General features: G+C 43.9%; 2 protein-coding genes and 1 long non-coding RNA gene across 3 annotated transcripts; 1 reads left to right on the top strand and 2 right to left on the bottom strand.

Annotated features, from left to right (window-relative positions):
• Positions 1-1,167: 1,167 nt before the first annotated feature.
• On the bottom strand, positions 1,168-5,280 carry LOC139071821 (uncharacterized). The gene is made up of 4 exons (XR_011521641.1): positions 5,223-5,280; positions 1,520-1,595; positions 1,320-1,445; positions 1,168-1,230 (listed from the first exon to the last, which is right to left on the bottom strand). It is a non-coding gene; the product is annotated as an uncharacterized lncRNA (long non-coding RNA).
• A 123-nt stretch (positions 5,281-5,403) lies between these two features.
• LOC129153281 (inositol 1,4,5-triphosphate receptor associated 2) lies at positions 5,404-9,117 on the bottom strand. The gene is made up of 10 exons (XM_070554445.1): positions 9,099-9,117; positions 8,907-9,017; positions 8,649-8,829; positions 8,488-8,546; positions 8,350-8,407; positions 8,067-8,225; positions 5,928-6,045; positions 5,794-5,844; positions 5,619-5,696; positions 5,404-5,557 (listed from the first exon to the last, which is right to left on the bottom strand). Exons 1-10 carry the CDS (start codon positions 9,115-9,117, stop codon positions 5,483-5,485), a joined length of 909 nt encoding a protein of 302 aa, XP_070410546.1. The 3' UTR covers positions 5,404-5,482.
• Positions 9,118-9,833: 716 nt separating this feature from the next.
• On the top strand, positions 9,834-20,940 carry ctr9 (CTR9 homolog, Paf1/RNA polymerase II complex component). The gene is made up of 23 exons (XM_015953067.3): positions 9,834-9,993; positions 11,118-11,216; positions 11,439-11,678; positions 11,779-11,896; positions 11,979-12,068; positions 13,811-14,067; positions 14,143-14,250; positions 14,323-14,559; positions 14,648-14,866; positions 15,554-15,737; positions 15,808-15,896; positions 15,981-16,166; positions 17,790-17,877; positions 17,970-18,118; positions 18,194-18,310; positions 18,381-18,526; positions 18,599-18,670; positions 18,751-18,886; positions 19,529-19,675; positions 19,754-19,896; positions 19,962-20,055; positions 20,137-20,249; positions 20,319-20,940. Exons 1-23 carry the CDS (start codon positions 9,949-9,951, stop codon positions 20,692-20,694), a joined length of 3,453 nt encoding a protein of 1,150 aa, XP_015808553.1. The 5' UTR covers positions 9,834-9,948; the 3' UTR covers positions 20,695-20,940.
• Positions 20,941-20,956: the final 16 nt, after the last annotated feature.

Below are 20,956 nucleotides of genomic sequence, written 5' to 3'. Positions count from 1 at the left end.
TGGCCTTTTATTGTGGGCAGTCTAAGGTACACCTGTGCACTACTCATGATTTCAGATCAGCATCTTGATGTGGCACACCTGTGAGGTGGGATGGATTATCTCAGCAAAGCGCAGGTGCTCACTATCACACATTTAAACTGATTTGTGAACAATGTTTGAGAGAAATGGTGATATTGTGTATCTGGAATGAATTTTAGATCTTTAAGTCCATCTCATGAAAAATGGGAGCAAAAACAAAAGTGTTGCGTTTATATTTTTGTTCAGTGTATATAGATTTTTCATAAAAAATTGTAATTGAAATGATTTTATTATAAACAGATTATGATTTTTAACAGAAACTGACCTTTAGATTTTTCTCATCGGTGTTGTCTCCTCGCCCCACAGCCTCCTCCACCCTCTCAGTGATGCTCTCCATCCTCTGCTTCACCTGGCTTACCTTATGCTCGCCCTGCCTAACTCGTTCGGCTGTTTCCAGGGCGTTGCTGACCATCGCCTCGATCCTCCCGAGGGTCACCAGGAGCTGCGTTTCTGAGCCTGACTCTGAAATCACGATTGCATCCTTCTCCACATTAGTTTCTGATTCCTGTCTCTTTGTGTCTTCTTCAGTGTGAGGAGCTTCACATGAACATTCCTGTCCAGTTCTCATAGAGCCTCTTCGGTGATGAGCTTGCTTTTTCATCGCATCCTCTGCTTGCAGCAGCCCTGGTTGTTTCTCAGAGAGCTCCTGTGACACATCTGTACAGGTCTTTCCCTCATCAGTGATGTGAAGACTCCCCCGGTTCACCACAGTCACCTCCTGGGCCCCCTGGCTCTGATTCTGGCTTCCACTTTGGCTCTCCTTTTCCTCCTTCTCCCAGGTTCTCGGCTGCTCCTCCACTTTCTCCTCCCACACACCCTTGGCCTGCTCCTTCTGCCTAAAACCAGCACCACAACGTCATAAACATCTGCTTCACACACTGTTATGTAGTTACCATGGGGCACTAAAAGTGCACTTATCCCTTGTAGAGTTTCCTTCAAAGAAGGTAGTAACTCCTAATGGAAATGATCATAAATACTCTGTCAAAGCCAGACAGTGGTTTATTAGCTTATGAGAAGAAAAAGGAGGTTAACATCAGCCGTTTCCTTTCTGTTACCATAACAGGAGAACGAGAGGTAAAAACTCACGTACGTGTTAGAAAACTGGTGTTGCTGCTGGGCGCGAGAAAAGGGCCTCAGAGCAGCAGAGGAGTCCTGTGTGAGACACGAGACCCACCAGGTAGGGCTCATATTTGTTACAGTATGTAAACACTGCTCTGCTCTTATGTGCACGGCCTCCTCACCCTCCCAAGACGTTTGGTGTGCAGACCACATCCATCGCTCCTAATCTTGAGACTGGTGCTCTGAACATCACTGGTGTTGTTGTGAAGGGACAGGATACTTTTGTCATCCAGAGCTCTGTCACGCTGCTGCAGAAAAAGAAACAGCTATTAAAGAAGCATTCACGTACATGAGTAAATTGTGCCCAGGTTGCAAAACCAACCTGCTGCACGTCCAGCAGCTCACTGAGCAGAGAGCGACAGGGACGACTCTGAGGGTTGACAAGCTCTCTGTCGTACCTGTTAGAATTCAGCACCAATTATTATGATTATTGTCTCCTCTGTACGTGTTTGCACTCATCAGAAACACCTTTTGAGCTTCTATAAATATGTTGATGTTTGTTCTGTGGAGAGCAATCCATGAGTTTGTGGACTGGAACCAGAGGAACCATAATAAGAACAGGTGTTGAAAACCAAGATGGATGAAAAATTATGTTTTTAAAAAATCAAGACGTCAACCTCAAAACAGAACACTAACTGATTAAAGTTCTACTGATGCAAATACGTTTCTTTACCAATGTTTGGGAATTTTGATGTTTCTGATTGATACACAAGACTAAGTCTGTGTAGTCTAATAATGAACTCCAACAGTTTACTGTGCTATCTTTGTCTGTCGTGTTTTGCCTATTTACTTTGTGATTTCTTGCTTGTTTGTTTTATATGCACTAAGGAAAACAGAGCAGTAATTAGTCTAAACACAGTGGTCTCCAAGTAGGAATGAATGCCTTGTAAGTCGAACTCGGAGGAAAAATTGCCCAGAAGTGCCTGAATCAGCACAGAGGATTCAGCTGGAGGAGAAAGTAGCTTAAGGTTTTGGAGACTTATTTACTGATATTAGAATATCTTGCCTCTGATTGGCTAACAGCAATGCAACTCTACTTTTGTGTCTACCACAAGGGGGCAGTATAGGATTGGAAAATGTAAGCAGAAGAAGTGTAGGGAGTTAAGATGGATGCCTGAGACTGCTACATGTGACCATCGACATATATACTGGACAATTAATTTCCATAGGCTCCAATATCAGTTTTTTGAGGCCAAATGGGAGGTGGCCACCACCGCCATTTTGACCGTGTCTCAGGTTCCATCAAGCCCAGACAATTCCAAAAAAGGAAAGAGAGGAGGAGCTGAGGGTGGGGCTGAGGGTGGGGCTGTAAGGCTGGGATCGACTGACGACACCCAGTCGAACTAGCTACAAGCTAACCTGAAGCTAACCCAAAGCTAATACGGAGGTGGGAGCTAAGCTAACGGAGGTAGCAACCTAGCTACAACCGGAGTTAACTGTGCACAACACCAGAGCTTCTGAGTCAGAGATACGCCGGGCTCACCGCTGGGTAAAACCGGGTGGAACACAGAGGTCTCGGAGACCTGGTCACACAGAAGCCGCGATCAGACAGCGATGCGCCGAGCTGCTGGGAGAACCATCCGTCAGCCCGCGCAGCACACAGAAGCCGCGATCAGACAGCGATGCGCTGAGCTGCTGGGAGAACCAGCCGTCAGCCCGCGGAGCTAAGGAGCCGCGATCAGACAGAGATGGACCGGGCTGCGGGGAGAAACAGCCGGCATTCCAGGTGGAAAACATTGGTCTCCCGAGAGCTCCACAAGCCGATAGTCGGAACCCAGCTCCACCAACATGTTATATTTCAACCTATTTTCTAAAGTGCAGCATTATGTTAAATGCACTGGGTTTCACCCTATTGCATTTAAGTTTCATGGTTAAACAGTACATGTTAAAATCTAAGCTCAGCTCGGCAGTGACCTGAAATACATAAATGTAATTTTACTTACCGAAAAAAATGAAGTGGAGACTCCTTGGACGCTCTATTAGTGCAATTAATGCCACAGCAAGTCATTTTGTCCAACAATTGCACAAAAAATATCCAAACAAGAATACACAAACACAGAGACTCAAAATCCCGGAGCAGTTTCCAAGCCAGGCCGAGGCTCTACTGAGGCCTTTACGGAGCTGGTCACGTGGGTCTGAGGCGGCGGTCACGTGTGTCGGATGCTCATTAATTATACAGAATTTTAGGCTTTTAATACACTTAAACAGAAGAGTGAGAAAAAATTCACCCCCCCCCCCAGAGTTGTCATGAGTGTTAACTAGATCATTTAAACAAAAACATGTTCTGGTACCAGGCTGTAAACATGTTTATTTCTGCTGTGAAATTGACATTTTTAACATGGGAGTCAATGAGGATTTGCTCGCTTCTGACACCAGCCCCTAGTGGATGAGGGTGGAACTGCAATTTTTCTTACTTCCAGGTTTGACTCAATTTTAAAGCCGCATTGTGGGGGCCTGCATGTGACACAGGTTTGAATAAAGCTCAGTAAAGGTCTACATGTGATACTTTCTGAAACTGCTGACCAAAACATCTACCACTGACTCTACTCTGTAACATTGATGTTTTATCTTCACAACTAAATCAAGCCTGAAGGAGTTCTGCTGTTTTGTGGAGTGCGGTTAGCTTCTACTAGCTGAGACGTTCTCTGCTGTTTCCTGGATGGTAAACCAACAGCCTTCCCCATCGCAAGTCAAGATGGGTGAGTCCTCGAATGTAAAGTGACAGTGTGACGTAGATCTGTCAGGCTTTTCTAGTCCTAGAGTTTCACCGACTTTTTTCTATCAGAAGCCAATGCAGGAGATGGGTGTTGGAGCTATTCATGTTCAGTCTGAATGACAAACTCGGAGAGCTATTATATTTCTGAAATAATCGTTTCAAAATGGTTTTTCTAGTGCTCCACACCTTTAAAGGCATACTACGTAACTTTTTCTTATTTTTAAATCATTTTATTGAGCCAGTATGTGCTAAAATAACCCTTTACAGGGTTAATGAAATGTCTGTGGGACCACCACCGTGGCCAGAATATTGCACTTGCAACTTCAGAGTGACAGGCCACCACCTGTTGGATCTAGAATAAATGGAGCTGAAATACTAGGCTCTGTAGTTTGCTTCCAGCATGTTTCCTGCATGTTTTAGATAATGAGCACAGTTGATATGTTTAATTTAGTGATGAATCGCTCCTGTAGACACTAATGAAGGCTGTGGAGACTTCCAGCTTTCAGATTAAGGCGTTAAAAAGATGAACGCACAGCAAGGAGATGAGTTTCACTTTTGGTTCTACTAAACTTCAATTCAAGTTTTCAATTCAAGTTTATTTATATAGCGCCAAATCATGACAAGTCGTCTCAAGGCACTTCACATAATAAACATTCCAATTCAGGTCAGTTCATTAAGCCAATCAGAAATAATGTTTCCTATGTAAGGAACCCAGCAAATTGCATCAAGTCACTGACTAGTGTCAGTGACTTTACAGCAATCCTCATACTAAGCAAGCATAAAGCGACAGTGGAGAGGAAAACTCCCTTTTAACAGGAAGAAACCTCCAGAGACACTAGGGGGGCCTGCATTAAACAGACACTAGGGGGTGGTTAAAGCAAGCCAAAACTGCCAAGTGTGCCTTTAAGATGTTTTAGTTGTTCTTCATATCCACAAGCATTTAACCCTCCCACTGTCTTCAAGGGCGATCCCGCGAGGAAAGATGACCATTGAGCAGGATGGATGGTTTATCCCTTGAGGTCCACGTGGCAGGGGTGAGGTGGTGCTCACTCCTCACCCCTGCCACGTGGACCTCAAGGGATAAACCATCCATCCTGCTCAATGGTACACTTTCCTCGCGGGATCACCCGTGAAGACAGTGGGAGGGTTAATGATAAACAAATAAATGAATGAATACATTTTGTGTTTTGGCTACTGATTTTGACAGTTGGTACAATATTAACAAACTGGTTAATTTCAGATACTTCTGAAAGAAATGTGCTTTAATGAAAAGCCCCACAGCGCAGTGAGACCACGCTTAAGAACGTACCTGAAGAGAATCTGGCGTGAATGTTCCTGTAACCTCGTCAGCTCCGACTGCAGACCCTGTAACACAACAACGCAGTTGTGAATCAGCTGTTACACAAAACAACAGCAAACTTCTGTAATGAGCAGACGTACCTTAATCATTTTGTGATTCTCCATGTGGGAGGTTTTCATCTTCTCCATCACAATGTCTCTCTGAACAACAACATTTCTTATAAAACTAAACACAAATGACACTTATGAGTGCGTATGTTTTTCTTTAAATTATAAAAAAAATTTGACCTTGGTTACTTCTCTGTTTCTCAGCATTAATGTAAGCAGGGCTCTCTCACGTTCGGCCTGCAAACACAGGGAAATCAGGCTCTTCCATACAAACACGCAGATGCTCGTTCCATCATACCCTCAACTCAGAGTTGACCCTCCTCAGGTTGTTCAGACTCTCGTCCATCAGTGATCTTTCAAAGGCGAGTTTTCTGTTCTGTGTGAATAAAAAATAACTTCAACGTGACATAAAATTCAATAAGTTTTAACGTTTCAAAGGCAAACATAGATCTAATAATAAAGATCTACATTACTTTGTCTTCAAGTCTTCTGACATGACCCTTTAGATCATCGATTTCACTGGTCTAAAAAACAAAAAGCAGGTAAATAGAAGCTCAAAATAGAAATGCAGCTGTGTTATTTTGTGAACTTCTCTGATGTTTGCTACCAGTTTTGTGAAGCGTCTCTGAGTGTGACCAGCTCTCTCCTGAGCCTCTTTCAGCAGCTGACGGGTCTCCTCCAGGTCTTCTGTCAGGGACCTGGTTCTGATGGCTGACCGCTGAGCACTACACCATAAGGAGACTGATTTAATAACTTCACCCTAAAGGATCTGCAATCAGATCTGTTGCTTAAGAAGGTGAACTTGTCTAATTTATCAAAGATTCCCAAACACGACATATTCCCCGAACAGGCATCCGAACTGACAGGAATATTTATCCAAAGAATCTTTTCCAGTCTCCTCCTGTCTTGGCGATCAGTCTCCTCTATTTAGTTCCTTTTGTTGTTTATTACCACGCCTTTACTGGCTTCGCGTCTTCTCGTCTCGTTAATTTTTAGTGTTTAAATAAAGTTTTATTTCTTGTTAAACTTTTGTGTTGCAGTGTTTGATAGAATGAATGGCAGCACAGCTGTGGGCCTGTTTGATGTTTTCCTTACAAAAAACATCCAGAGCTTTGAAAGTTTGTGATTTTTTTTGTTCCTGAGAAATTCTGTGTTTTATTATTAGTGAAAGTACCTCCCAAGATGTTTAAAATGCCTAATTACAAATTAAACTAAACATGTCATTTAAAGCTAATAAAGCTACATGAATCAACATGAATAATAATAAAAAAAAAGATAATCCGATGTATGTTTTTATGTTGAGCTGCGCAGTGGCGCAGTGGTTAGAGCTGTTGCCTTGCAGCAAGAAGGTCCTGGGTCCGCTTTCCGACCTGGGATCTTTCTGCATGGAGTTTGCATGTTCTCCCTGTGCATGCGTGGGTTCTCTCCGGGTACTCCGGCTTCCCCCCACCGTACAAAGACATGACTGTTAGGTTAATTGGTCTGTCTAAATTGTCCTTAGGTGTGAGTGTGTGTGACTATTTGTCCTGTGTGTGTCTGTGTTGCCCTGCGATGGACTGGCTCTCTGTCCAGGGTGTGCCCCGCCTGATTGCCCATTGACCGTCAGAGATAGGCACCAGACCCCCCCCCCCCCCCCCCCCCCCCGTGACCCACGTGGACAAGGTGGAAGGATATTTTTATTTTTTAATCAGGTCAATGTTCCATCTGTTCTCATGGGAGGGATGGGGCTTAAATCCTATACTGCTGTCAGCCTTCTAGAGGGCGCTGTGGCTCCTTTTGGTTTCAACTTCTACTTTCATTCCTTAGATCAACTTATTTATGCCATAAATGCACGATCACTAAATTTATTCAAGCAAAATAATTTTATTTTTCAAGTGATTCAGAAATAATTAAATAATTTTTTATCTTTCAGTAATTATAATTCTTGAAATGTCAATTTGCATTCAAATCAGATCTTTTAACTACCTGTGGCTATTAGCAGCCCACTGTCAGTGGTGCCCTCAAGGGGTGGCCAGAAAATTGCTCCACAACCCACTAGCCTTGTTGGAAGCATACTGTTTTTCTTTTTTAATTAAAAAAAAGAATAAAGGAGGATGCGATGCATCACCACATGCTAAACCAGTGGCACTCAATAGGCGGACCCCCCCAGCCTCTCCCATCGAACTGGCCCTCAAGCTCATCGGAAATTTTAAATGTGGCCCTTGGCCACTTATATTTGAGCACCCCATGGCTAAACCCACAAGGGTGAGCCAGTTGAGGTGGTTTGGGCATCTGGTCAGGATGCCTCCTGGACGCCTCCCCGGGGAGGTGTTTCGGGCATGTCCTGCCGGCAGAAGGCCCCCGGGTCGACCCAGGACACGTTGGAGAAGTTACATCTCCAATCTGGTCCGGGAACGCCTTGGGGTCCTGCCGGAGGAGCTGGTGGACAAGGCCGGGGAGAGGACGGCCTGGAGCTCCCTAGTTGGGATGCTGCCCCCGCGACCCGGACCCGGATAAGCGGAGGAAGACGACGACGACGACGAACCCAGATTTGTCACTGGCCCCTCTATTAAAAAACTGGGTGCGCCACTGTGCAGAGTCAAACCAAGCTGCTGATTTTGGTTATTTTTGCAATGATTAAATGCATCTCACATTCTTTATTCTATATTGTGTCATCTGTGAATTTAAATAATAAAATAAATCATTGTAATTCATTTATTTTGTGGAGATTCTGAACATGAAGAGAATACAGGAACCGCTCCTTCACCTGGCCAGCTTTGCTTGTAGCTCCGTTATCTCCAGACTGAGCTGCAGGTTTACATCTTCACTCTGTTCCAGAATCACCAATAGGCTGCGGTTCTGCTCGCTCAACTTGTGGTGAGCATTCTTCAGTTCAGCTACTGTGTCTGACACGTCCTGTCCAGCCCTAAATACACACACACACACACACACACACACACACACACACACACACACACACACACACACACACACACAGTTCATAAGTGATGAAGCACAAGAACAGACTGATGGCAGACAGGCAAACTGACCAGGAACTCTGGATCTCTGGGAAGTCTGCTCTGGTTTCAGAAAATGACAGCGCAAGTCCTGAAAAAAATAAATAAATGAACATTTATCATAAACTTTTATTAATTTCTCAGAAGTCTGAACAAAAGAGAGATTTTTACCATTTATGGATATTTCAGAGGAGGACGGCCAAGAAACATGACAGTCATTTGCATCAGAGCTGATGGATGAGAGGCAGTGAGAAACACTCAGTGGTTGCTCATAAAACAAACAAACAAACAAAAACACTTAAACATCTTCTGTCTTCTGAAACCAGCCTCACCTGTCCTGACTGCACTGAGTGACCCACTCCCTCATGACAGAGTGGAACGTCTCTCTGCTCACATGTGGGTCCTGAAGGTCCGGATCAAGCAGCCGCTGCAAGGAGTCCAGTCTGTCCTGATCTGGGCTCTGAACCGTGAGCGTCTGTAGATACCGAGTGATTGTGGAGGCCAACACTTCTCCTTAAGATAAGAAGAAAATGAAAAATTATACACACAACTGTCAAGTCATGTTCTGGTGAATATATATGCTGAGTCACCTGTGTTGGTGCTGCATGCTGTGTACGTGACATCGATGAGCTCAGAGACTCTGTTTGTGTCTGTAACGTCCTCAAAAGCAGCTCCTGTCCCACAGCTGGGGGACTCCAGAACTTCAAAGTAAATATGCATGAGTAGATATTCAATTTTCATATTCACACACAAGAAGTTTATCATTGCTGTGAAAAACTCACCATCATGGCTGTCAGACATTGTGATTTTTCTCAAAATAAAAGCCTCCAAGAAAGAATTTCCTGATGACTCCTATGACTCCAAAATCAACAGATATAGGAATGTTTACAAGAAAATCAACAATGAAATCTTAAACTAATTAAAAAACAAACAAACATTTAACCAACTTGCTGCAAGGATGATAACGCTTCTAGATGTCATATATAAAGGTAAAAATATTTATATTGTTACTCTAAATGTCAGTTATCTATGAAAAAGTCTAAATTAAATCCTTACTTTTCTTTGTCCAGTCAGGTCTTCTGCAAATGAAGATGCTAAAGTGGAGTTGAGGTGGCTACTTGTGTGGTGAAACATGAAGTCATCTGCGCTTTTCTTTTGGCTTAATTCATGTCAAAAACAGCTGACATCTCTTTTCTCCTATCTGTCTTCTCTTCCTCCCCCTTTTCCCCCTCTTTGCTAAAATGTTGCTCTGCAGAGCTTTGAGGCACAAAGCACAAAGTAACATTTAAGACTTTTCTTTTTTGTTTGATAAAAACACTTTAACCATTGTGCTCAATTTGAAAGCACAAAATATGCCCGTTAGCAATTCAGTGACGTACAAAATATTAATTTTGTACAAAGAATATTTTTCCTATAATTAGGTTTTCGTATTTTTATGCTAAAACCATAGACATGGATCGGTACATCTAAAACATCTTGGGGAACCCTTTATGAGTCTTTCAGACTAGCCGGACGTAATTCCAGTTACACTATCCGTTTGCTTGTTTCTTAACGGAAGCTACCTAAAGAGGGATAGTTTGTGCATTTTAAAATTAAATTTAACTTTTGAGGGATTCGCCCTTCAACTTCAGGATGTCTCGGGGCTCCATAGAGATCCCGTTACGGGACACAGATGAGGTAAAAGATGAACCGTGTGTTTATTTCGGTGCAGATGTTTACATGGTACACCTCGCTGTGATGTTAGCGTGCTAAGCTAACCCCTGGCGGCTAGTTGACGGATTGCGTCGGTACTTTTGTTCATTTATTGGTTTTACTTTTTTTATTTTTATATAACATTTGAGTCTACTACGATAGTTAAAATGCTGCAGGGCTTTGGGAAACAACTGTAGGTTATTAAAAGACCGGGTTGTTTTTCTGTGTGGACTTTTAACCCAAAAAAGTCAAATATAATGTTTGGTCTAAACTAATAAATAGGTCGTACCTTATGTCTGATGGTAACGTTTAAAATGAGAATGACTGAGTGAGAATGGTGCAGAAAGTTATTTTTGTTTGGTCAGCATCATGTAAACCTGTAATAGCATATTTATCTCATTAATACAAACGCATCTGCTAAGAGGCTAGTCAAGGTGCAGTTCATGGCAACAGGTATAAAACAGTCAAACTGTATCATACCTGTAACCAAAACCGTAAAAATTTAGATTTAAACAAACTTGAACCAAAAACTAAACTTTGGATTAATGTAACTGCCGTAGTTTTATAGTATCAGTATATGAAACTACTTCTACGGTTGTTGTTTGTGGTGTTTTAAAGGATTATATGTTAAACAGAATGTTTCCTGATTTTTGTACAATAAAAATGCAGCTATGAAAGCTTTTGATTGTCTTTTGATTAATTTATCATTGAGTTTATTTTATGAAACAATGTCGTTACTTGTAATAATTTCCATCCATCTTTTAAGAATTTAATGCATAGTTGGTTTTTAAGTCGGATGAAGACACTTTTATGCTGTGGCGTTCTATCAGCATGTTAGTTAGACTTACTTTGAGTTAATTTAGCAAATTTTTATCCATTTATTTTGTTCATTTACCAACATATTTTGCTTTTATCTCCTGCTTTGATTTGTTTTCATGTATATTTTGTTGGCCCTTGCATGGGGCAGTGATGTTTTAAATTCTTTTATGCGTGTACAGCACCTTGGTTTGCCTCCTGGCTGATGGAAAGCACTTAATAAATAAAGTTGATGATGGTGATCATAGATGTAAGTTTTCATCTTTATAATCTAAACACGTTGTTTTGTGCAGGTCATCGAGCTCGATTTCGATCAGTTGCCAGAGGGAGACGAGGTCATCAGTATCTTGAAGCAGGAACATACGCAGCTGCACATCTGGATCGCTTTGGCGGTGAGTCTAACGTGCAATCGTTGTCTTAATGTTTTTATGTAAATTTCCGAAAAGCCTTTCTTTAAATAATCGAAATGATTCAGCCAATTAAAAACGGAACTTAATTATGTAGAAAAGTATCATCTTTGTGGGATTATGGGTATGAATAAAACTGAAATGGGGGTGGGTAATGATGTAAATTAGTGTCAAGTTCAAAATCTTTGTACATCCTGTCTTTTTCAGTTGGAGTACTACAAGCAGGGTAAAACAGAGGACTTTGTCAAGCTTTTGGAAGCAGCGCGTATCGATGGAAACCTCGACTACAGAGACCACGAGAAGGACCAGATGACGTGTCTGGATACGCTGGCAGCTTACTATGTTCAGCAAGCTCGTAAAGAGAAAAACAAAGATGCCAAGAAAGAGCTCATCACACAGGCCACCCTGCTTTATACCATGGCAGACAAGATTATCATGTATGACCAGGTTGGTAAAATATTATCCTCTGGTATGTGTTTTAATTTCTGTAAAAAATAAATAAATAAACAACAGGCATGTGAACATAAAATGCTGTTGCCTCTATCAGAACCATTTGTTGGGGCGAGCCTGTTTCTGCCTGCTGGAGGGAGACAAAATGGACCAGGCTGATGCTCAGTTTCACTTTGTACTCAACCAGTCCACCAATAACATTCCCGCTTTGCTTGGTAGGTTGAGTGAGAAAAAAACGAAACACAATATTGATTTTGGCTTCTGTTATTGATGGGTTACAATTGTGTTGTTTAACAGGTAAGGCCTGCATCTCCTTCAACAAAAAAGATTACAAAGGAGCACTGGCGTACTACAAAAAGGCTTTACGTACGAACCCCGGCTGTCCAGGTATACAAGTTACATTTTTTTAAGGCTGAGTCGAATATTTCACTACTTGTAAAGGAAATGGATGATCTGGGTATTGCTCATAGACATAGGTATTATAGTATTGCTTAGGGATGCCAAATATATCACCATCAATGTCAGAAAATTGATGGATGTTTCCATTTATCTGTTTCGGGGGGGGGGGGGGGGGGTTTAGTCATGTGACAGTGATTTTAATAATCTCAGAAGCGTAAATGTTTGTGTGTACATAACGTTTTTTTCAGTTTCAATCATTTTCATTCTATACAAAATCTGCAGATTTCAAGCATTAATGTCAGTATATCGGTAACGGCAAATATAGGTTATCGGCCATAACAGTGCTATTAATATCAGATATCGGTATCGGCCCAAAAAGTTCATATCTGTGCATCACAAGTGTTGCTAATAGGGGTTGTATGAACTGGTCGACTAGTCGACTTCACTGCTCTGTAGTGACTTTTTATGCCTGTCATCGACTAGTCGCTGTCATGTGATAATGACAAGATGCAGTCCTCGGAAAAGACAGCAGGTGACAAGCTCCTGCGCGTCAGGAGGCAACGCGCTGTGCCAGAGCGTCGGTACTGACATCCGCGGTAAAACGGGCATTTAACCAATTTGTGACGTTGACCCTCTTACAATTTAACCTTCCCCTCATCCCCATCCTAACCTTAACCAGCGTGCGTATGCAAAGCTCTGATTGTTGATGCGCTCCAGACATCTGCGTCCTGAGCACGGCCACAGTAACATTATCAAATCAGGTGTCGCCACCTCAATAACAAATTTAACACACGATCGTTCATGTCGGCTCATTTCCTTTTATGTTTTCTGTCTTTTATTTGTGCCTGATGCGTTTCACTGCTGTGGAGTGGGGCGCATCACCTGTTTTGTCCTCCGATAACTTCACCTCACTGGTGCGGTCGGCAAGCAGCGGCACTCCACTGTTTTTGCGGTCGGTAGATCTTTTAGAACTGCAGTTCAAAGGTAACTCATGAGGTGAATATATATGAACCCAGGTAGCAGTTTTTCTTTAGGATTGAGAGGAGATGAAGGAAGATAATAAACAGGCAGGACAGAAAAATTGTCAAATAAAAACAAGTTAGTTTTTGTACCTGGTGGTTGCAACAAACAGACACCATTGAAGGTAATCAGAAGTGAGGAACAGAAAATGAAATAATTATTTTAATGTTTAGAGCAGCAGGAACTCCGAGAGGCTGCAGGCGCATCAGTGAGTTTGCGGCCGCTGGGGAGGGGGGAGATGGCTGAAGCAGAAACTACCGTTGTTAAAAGAAATGTGTTTAACTTAGAAAATGTGGGCGCAATTTTAATTGTCAAAAACTCCAGCGAACCAATGACCCCCACCCCCCGCCGCTTCAGGTGTATGACATCATCAACGACTAGTCAAAGTCGACTCGATTTTCATTACTTGACTGTCGACTTTAAAAAAAATTAAGTGGTGCAGCCCCTAGTTGCTAAAAGGCCAAATGGAAGAATCAATGGAGCACTGAATGAAAATGAAAGTAGTGTTAAATCAGGAGTCATAGTTGGAGCATTGTAAACTTAATTCAAACAAAATTTGGTGAATCGACCGTTTCACATACACTAATTTCCATTGATCAAAATAAAATTCTAAACTTTTCATTTGTTTGACGTAAACGCTACTAGAGGACCTCTTGAATCGTGTGGCTCAGACGGGCATTACTGTAACTGAACTCTTCTTTCCTGTCTAGCGGAGGTGAGGCTGGGGATGGGCCACTGTTTTGTCAAGCTCAACAAACTGGAGAAGGCCCGCCTGGCTTTCGGTCGAGCCCTGGAGCTTAACTCCAAGTGTGTGGGAGCGTTGGTGGGTCTGGCGGTTTTAGAGCTCAACAACAAAGAGGCGGACTCCATCAAGAACGGAGTTCAGCTCCTGTCGCGGGCTTACACCATCGACCCCAGCAACCCCATGGTGCTTAACCACCTGGCCAACCACTTCTTCTTCAAAAAGGTAATCGACGTTCTCCTTTATGATCCTGATGCAAGCCTAAATCTTCCTCCTGTAACTGTTTGTGTTCCCTGTCAGGACTACAGTAAAGTGCAGCATCTGGCCCTGCACGCTTTTCACAACACGGAGGTCGAAGCCATGCAGGCTGAGAGCTGCTATCAGTTAGCGCGCTCGTTTCACGTTCAGGTGAGATCCTGGCCTAAAGTCACTCAGGAGACCAGTCGTTCAGAGGCTTCAACGTTTTCTCTCTCTCTTTAGGAGGACTATGACCAGGCGTTTCAGTATTATTACCAGGCCACTCAGTTTGCCTCATCCACCTTTGTGCTGCCCTTCTTCGGTTTGGGACAAATGTATGTGTATCGTAGAGACAAGGAAAATGCAGCACAGTGCTTTGAGAAGGTTTTAAAGGCCTACCCCAACAATTATGAAACCATGAAAATCCTGGGTTCCCTCTATGCGGCATCTGACGATCAGGAGAAGAGAGACATCGCAAAAGTAGGCTCCTTCCACCTCATCTCATTTCACAGCAATGCGAGCGATGCATGTGGTCGTTTAAGATATGGTTCATGTTTTTGTTTCTCAGGGTCACTTGAAGAAGGTGACAGAGCAGTATCCAGATGATGTGGAAGCATGGATTGAACTGGCTCAGATCTTGGAGCAGACGGACATCCAAGGTGCGCTGTCGGCGTACGGCACAGCCACTCGCATCCTGCAGGAGAAGGTGCAGGCGGACGTCCCCCCAGAGATCCTCAACAACCTGGGGGCTCTGCACTTCAGACTGGGAAACTTAGGGGAAGCGAAGGTAACGGACGCCACACCGTTCCACCAGTTGCTGCTACAGCAGCCTGAAGGTTGGTTTATGCTTGATGCGTCCGCGCGGCGAAATTGCATCATTTTAACAACCACGCCCCTCCACCGCACCTCCGCTCGACCCAAAATTTCCGCACCGCGCACCTAGGAAATTTTCTAACCACGCAGACGGTCGGACGCGGAAAAACATGGCGGACTGGCAAGAGCTAGTATGGCAGAGGTTCGTAAATACAGACATGTGTATGATTCAGCTCTCAGAGATCACCGTGATCAACATGCTGTTAATAATTCTTGGAGAGAAATAGCTCGCACTGTTGGAAAAGATGAGGATGCTGTTAAAAAATGCTGGAATGCCATGTTGTAAACAACAGTAATATTTACTTCTACTATGGTGTAGTGTTGGATGCATGCCGTAGAGCTCCATGCTGCCCCCTACAGTTTGGGAGAATATTGTTTCACCGCAGAGACAAGCCACATGAACCATAAACGCTGCAAGTTGTGAAGCGCGTTCCATCCGCGAGCCGCATCACCGCGCGGAAAGTGAATGCGTCAAGCACAAACCAAGCTTGAAGAACAGCAGAATGATGCGTACAACTTTTTATTTTACTAGGCGTTTATTGTCACAAACTGTCCAGAAAGGTACCTTTCCAATGTTGAAGTGTGTTTGTTCTTCCAACAGAAATATTTTCTTGCTTCCCTGGATCGAGCCAAAGCTGAGGGAGAGCACGACGAGCATTATTACAACGCTATTTCTGTCACCACCTCCTACAATCTGGCACGTTTGTATGAAGCTATGTGTGAATTCCACGAGGCTGAAAAACTCTACAAAAACATCCTCAGAGAACATCCCAACTATGTCGACTGTAAGCATAGAAAATGCAAGGTAACAAGGCAGGTATTTGTAAAAAGACAAACATCTTTGTGGACTTTCAGGTTATTTGCGCCTCGGAGCGATGGCTCGTGACAAAGGGAACTTCTACGAAGCTTCTGATTGGTTCAAAGAAGCGCTGCAGATCAATCAGGTATGAGGCTGTTTGTGTGTGACCTGATGTCTGATGCAAAACCTCTCTGACGTCATCTGATGACATTTCTGTGTGCTGCTGCAGGATCACCCAGATGCCTGGTCTCTGATCGGAAACCTTCACTTAGCCAAACAGGAATGGGGGCCGGGTCAAAAGAAGTTTGAGCGTATTCTGAAACAGCCGTCCACTCAGAATGACACGTACTCCATGTTGGCTCTGGGTAACGTGTGGCTGCAGACGCTGCATCAGCCCACCAGAGACCGTGAAAAGGTACAGATGTCATTTATTTGTTGTTTTTGTTGACCTACTTGCCTGAATGTCGATCAGTAATTCTCCTCTTCTTTCACAGAGGTGCTCAGCAGTTTATGACTTCAGACGTAAACGTTATCAGACATTCTTGATGTAGAGAACCCTTTAAAAGGCTTGTTTCAGTCAGAAGCTGTAATACCTGTTGTTTTAGAAGTACGACTGGTCACTGATTCTCTTCAACCCCCGTCACCTGCATTAGCCGCAGATCTACATCACAGGGAAAAGTCTATTCGTGGCCTTGCCCGCCTCAGCTTCCAGCTGCAGAAGGCTTTTGTTGTTGTTTTAGCATCCAGGAGAGAGCAGAGCACCTTTTGGCTAGTAGAAGCTAACTATTAGCATTAGCAGCTCTGCAACATGGCGGAACATGGTCAGGCTTGTGTCATTTGTGGAGAAAAAACATCAACGTTGCATTATTTTACCCAAGACAGACGAGCAAACGAAAGCACCGGAAATCGCATTTGTTAACCAATCAGAGGCGAGACGTTCGAATATTATGAATCTCAATGAGTAAGACACACGTACTAACTTCCACTTCCTAAAGAGGAGCGCCAGAGCTTTTTTCTACAGAAAATGACTTGCATTCACGTTCATTGATCCATTCATCCTAGAGACCACTAGCCTGTCAAACCATCCTACATATGTGAATATATAGTCTGGCCACGGTCCATTGACGGCTCAACGTGACGTACTCACCGCTGCAGATGTCAGTCAACAGGGCAGTCCGCCATGTTCCTTCAAAGATGATGCAAAAACATCCTTTTTCTAAATAAACTCAAGTACCTCTATTGGCTCTTGACTCAAAGAATAAAAAACCCAAGTCTAAATAGTTGAGAGTTTCAAACGAGCAGGGCCGTGATTGGACCGCTACGGATGTCAGTCAACGGGGCAGTCTGCCATTACATTGTGGGAGAAGACATAAAATATAGTTTTTTCTAAATAAACGCGCTGTGATTGGCCAGCCACAATACTGGCCGGGGCTGCGGCGGTTCCAGTGGAGCGTTGCCAGACCGACATCAGAGCAAAATGTAGACTCGAAGACCCCAGCAGATGTATGGATAAAGCCAATGAATAAGAGCTTTAAATAAGAGGAAACCAATATGTTTGTCTTAATATCGGCCTTTAGGATTATTTAGGTGGTAATTTATAAATTGGTAATTTTTCTAAAATGTAGTTGTGTTGTCTCATGATCAAAACTATAAAAAAAACCTCCTAATGTACTGAAGTATTTTTATTTTATCTGTGCGTCATGTCAGAAAGATGAAGAGTTGATCCGCTCCTTTCCCTGTATTTTCTCTTCCTGCTTGTGTTTGTGATCGTGATGTTTATCTGGACAGGCGCTGCATTAATAACCTTTTCCGTCACTTATCCCTGAGAACTCCTGAAGACGCCCCCCTGGTGTATTTTTCTAATCTTTGGAACGTAAACATGCTGAGTCATGTTTTCATCATTTGTCAGCGGTGCAGATTCTTTTTCGTTTTGTCAGCGAGTGATGTCATCTCCATGGTGAAATCCTGAATTCGGTGTTGGTCTGTGTGAGGAGAAACGATACACCAGGATTGATTAGCAGCATTTCTGTCCCCACAGGAAAAGAGACATCAGGACCGAGCGCTGGCAATTTACAAACAAGTTCTGCGAAACGATGCCAAGAACCTCTATGCAGCCAACGGCATTGGTACTTATAGCTTCCTCTGTTTTTTTTTGTTTGTTTTCCTACTTTCTCTTGTGCGTTTAACTTGTAATAACAACGGGAAACCGTCCGTCCAGGTGCCGTGCTCGCCCATAAAGGTTATTTCCGAGAGTCGCGGGACGTGTTTGCTCAGGTGAGGGAAGCCACGGCGGAAATCAGCGACGTCTGGCTCAACCTGGCTCACATCTACGTGGAACAGAAGCAATACATCAGCGCCGTGCAGATGGTAAAGAGATCCTCGCGGTCTTTGTGTTCATATTTGTTCTTTTCAGAACAATGGAGTGTTTTGTCTTTTTCGCAGTACGAAAACTGTCTGAAGAAATTCTACAAATATCAAAACACCGAGGTGCTGCTGTATCTAGCGAGAGCGCTCTTCAAATGCGGGAAGCTCCAAGAGTGCAAACAGATGCTGCTGAAGGTAGATGTCGGAGAAAAGCGTCCGTTCCGAACAACACGAGGGGATGGTTCTGTAACGTTTGCTCTTCCAGGCTCGGCACGTGGCGCCCAGCGACACGGTGCTGATGTTCAACGTGGCCCTGGTGCTGCAGAGACTGGCCACTCTAGTGCTGAAAGACGAGAAGAGCAACTTGAAGGCTGTGCTGAGCGCCGTCAAAGAGCTGGAGCTGGCTCACAGGTAGCGATACGACTTGTACCCCGGCTTTGGAGTCGATCATCCTCTTGACGGAGTTTCTCTTCCTCCTCCCAGATATTTCAGTTACCTCAGCAAAGCTGGAGACAAGATGAGGTTTGATCTCGCTCTTGCTGCATCAGAGGCCAGGTGAGTTGTTGAGATTCCTCATCTACGTACACGAATACGTTGCTGTGATGTAACTTGCAATCGTTTCTGTGTGAATCCAGGCAGTGCTCCGACCTTCTGAGCCAGGCTCAGTACCACGTTGCTAGAGCCAGAAAACAGGACGAAGAGGAGAAGGAGCTTCGTGCCAAACAAGAGCAGGAGAGGGATCTGCTGCGCCAGCAGCTGTTAAAAGAACAAGTATTGTTGTCAAATTTTGACAATAACTCTGTTTCTCTACAAAATTAAGGCCTAGTCCACACGTAGCCGTTTTTTTTTAAACGAATATCCGCCCCTCCAAAAACTTGCATCCACACCACCTTGTTTAAAAAAAAAAAAACTGTCCACACGTACCCGGATAAATACGTTGTTAAGGACATGCCAGACCTGTAGGCGGCAGTACTTCCCCCGTTCTTAACCTCGTCCTTCGTCTGTGGTCTTCCGCAAGGAGCAGTAATTCCGCTTGCAAAAACAAACAAGCAGAAAGCGCTTGGACAATTGATAAAGCGAGCGCAGCTCTGAGGGCATCCATGCTGTCGGCTAGTGTAAACACAGGTCGCACATGTGATGTCAGCATTTTTTTGTCGCGGAAAGTGACGTTGCAGACCTTAAAACTCCGGTTTTGTCTGTCCACACGCAGACACCCAAAACGGAGAAAACGCAGATCTTCACTTTGGCCGGAGTTTTTAAAAAAGATCCGTTTTCATGTGAAAAAACTCCATTTTCGTGTGGATGACAGGCCAAAACGTAGAAAAATATCTACGTTTTGGTAGATCCCCGGCTACGTGTGGACAGGGCCTAAGTTTCATGTCCATTAATGGGGTGTGTTCTCAAATTGTTCAGGAAGAAAAGCAAAAGCGAGAGGTGGAGGAGCAGAAGAAGCTCCTGGAGCAGAGAGCTTTGTTCGTGGAGAAGACGAAGAACCTGCTCACCTTTGCAGAAGGGCTCAAAGAGGCTTCCAAGGAGAAGAAGAAGGGAGGTGGAGGACGTGTGAGTGTCTACAGACTCTTATTAAACTTTAGAACTGCACTGGGGAAGAGGATAACGCTGTCCTTTCTCATCTCTAAGCGTAAGAAAGGGGGCGACACGGACGACTTTGTTAACGATGATTCCGATGAGGACCTACCACTGAAAAAGAAGAAGAAGAGAAAGGGCAGCAGCAGTGAGCATGATGATGACGAGGATGGAGAGAAGAAAAAGAAGAGGAGGAGGTGAGCTTTGCTGCAGAGACGGATAACTGTTTGTTTGCCAGCGGGGTAACGGTCTTTTGTTTCAGACCCACTAAAGGAGGAGACGACAGCGATGATGAGGGAGCATCTCGACCGAAGAAGCAGCGTAAACTTAAAGAAGGACGCAAAAGGGCAGAAAAGGTGTTTTTTCCTTCTGTTTTCTGTTCTTAAATCCATTGAAACAAATTTCTTTGTTGTTCTGAAATGTTTCCCCTTTTCCAGCCTCAGCCTGAGCGAATGCCGCCATCTCTTAAAGGAAAGATCAAATCCAAGGCAATCATCTCATCTTCTGAATCCTCATCAGATGAGGATGGACTGAAAATAGCTGAAGACAGGTAAGATGTTAAATCTTCTCACAAAATCGACGACGAGGCAGATGTTCACAGGTACTTCCCCCCAAACAGACAAAGGGACAGTGGCTCGGGATCTGACGAAGAGGGTGGCCACAGGAAGCGTATCGCATCTGACAGCGACTCTGATGGAGGAAAGAAAAGCTCCGGCAGCGAAGCTGGCAGCCCTCGGCGCCCTGCTGGCTCGGAGGATGATGAGTCGGGCAGCGATCGCCCCGTGAAAAAGAGGAAAGTGCAGTCCGACTCGGAACAGTCCAACAACGAGAGCAAGAGGAGTCAGTCAGGATCAGATGATGATTCCAGGCCTGCTTCCCCGGTCGTCGCATCAGACAGAGGATCTGAGGCTGGGTCTGACACCGGGGGCTCCCCACGCCGCTCTGACAACGGATCAGAACAGGAGGGGTCTAACAATGAGGACGACAGCGAGTAAATAATTGAGCAGATTAATTCTGATTGCTCAACTCATGGATTCTTTAGTCTAAAGTCTCTTCTACAGATTTAGGCTAGTTTAGCACCATTTCCATCCTACTGGTGTTGGCTTAAAAAAAAAAGGTTCAGATTTCACCAACAGATGTACAAAAATCTTACATGGTTTCATGGATTTTGTGCAGGATGTCTGGTAATCCAAAACAAACTTCATGTAAATAAACCTCCAATAAAGCTAAGTTTGAAGAAACCAGTTGCTTTTCTCT

This window comes from Nothobranchius furzeri, chromosome 9 (genome assembly GCF_043380555.1).
Source record: "Nothobranchius furzeri strain GRZ-AD chromosome 9, NfurGRZ-RIMD1, whole genome shotgun sequence".
Lineage (NCBI taxonomy): Eukaryota > Metazoa > Chordata > Actinopteri > Cyprinodontiformes > Nothobranchiidae > Nothobranchius > Nothobranchius furzeri.
This window is presented reverse-complemented; position numbering and strand designations above follow the sequence as displayed.

What these genes read in the sequence shown, in the direction of transcription:
- LOC129153281 (XM_070554445.1), bottom strand. An exon ending in CCAGAGATCCAGAGTTCCTG is followed by an intron (nt 8,226 to 8,349) that starts GTCAGTTTGCCT and finishes GTGTGTATTTAG; the next exon opens with GGCTGGACAGGACGTGTCAG. An exon ending in CTACAAGCAAAGCTGGCCAG is followed by an intron (nt 6,046 to 8,066) that starts GTGAAGGAGCGG and finishes CTTATGGTGTAG; the next exon opens with TGCTCAGCGGTCAGCCATCA.
- ctr9 (XM_015953067.3), top strand. Translation starts at nt 9,949, where the DNA reads ATGTCTCGGGGCTCCATAGAGATCCCGTTACGGGACACAGATGAG. An exon ending in TACGAACCCCGGCTGTCCAG is followed by an intron (nt 12,069 to 13,810) that starts GTATACAAGTTA and finishes TTTCCTGTCTAG; the next exon opens with CGGAGGTGAGGCTGGGGATG. An exon ending in ACATCAGCGCCGTGCAGATG is followed by an intron (nt 18,119 to 18,193) that starts GTAAAGAGATCC and finishes TCTTTTTCGCAG; the next exon opens with TACGAAAACTGTCTGAAGAA.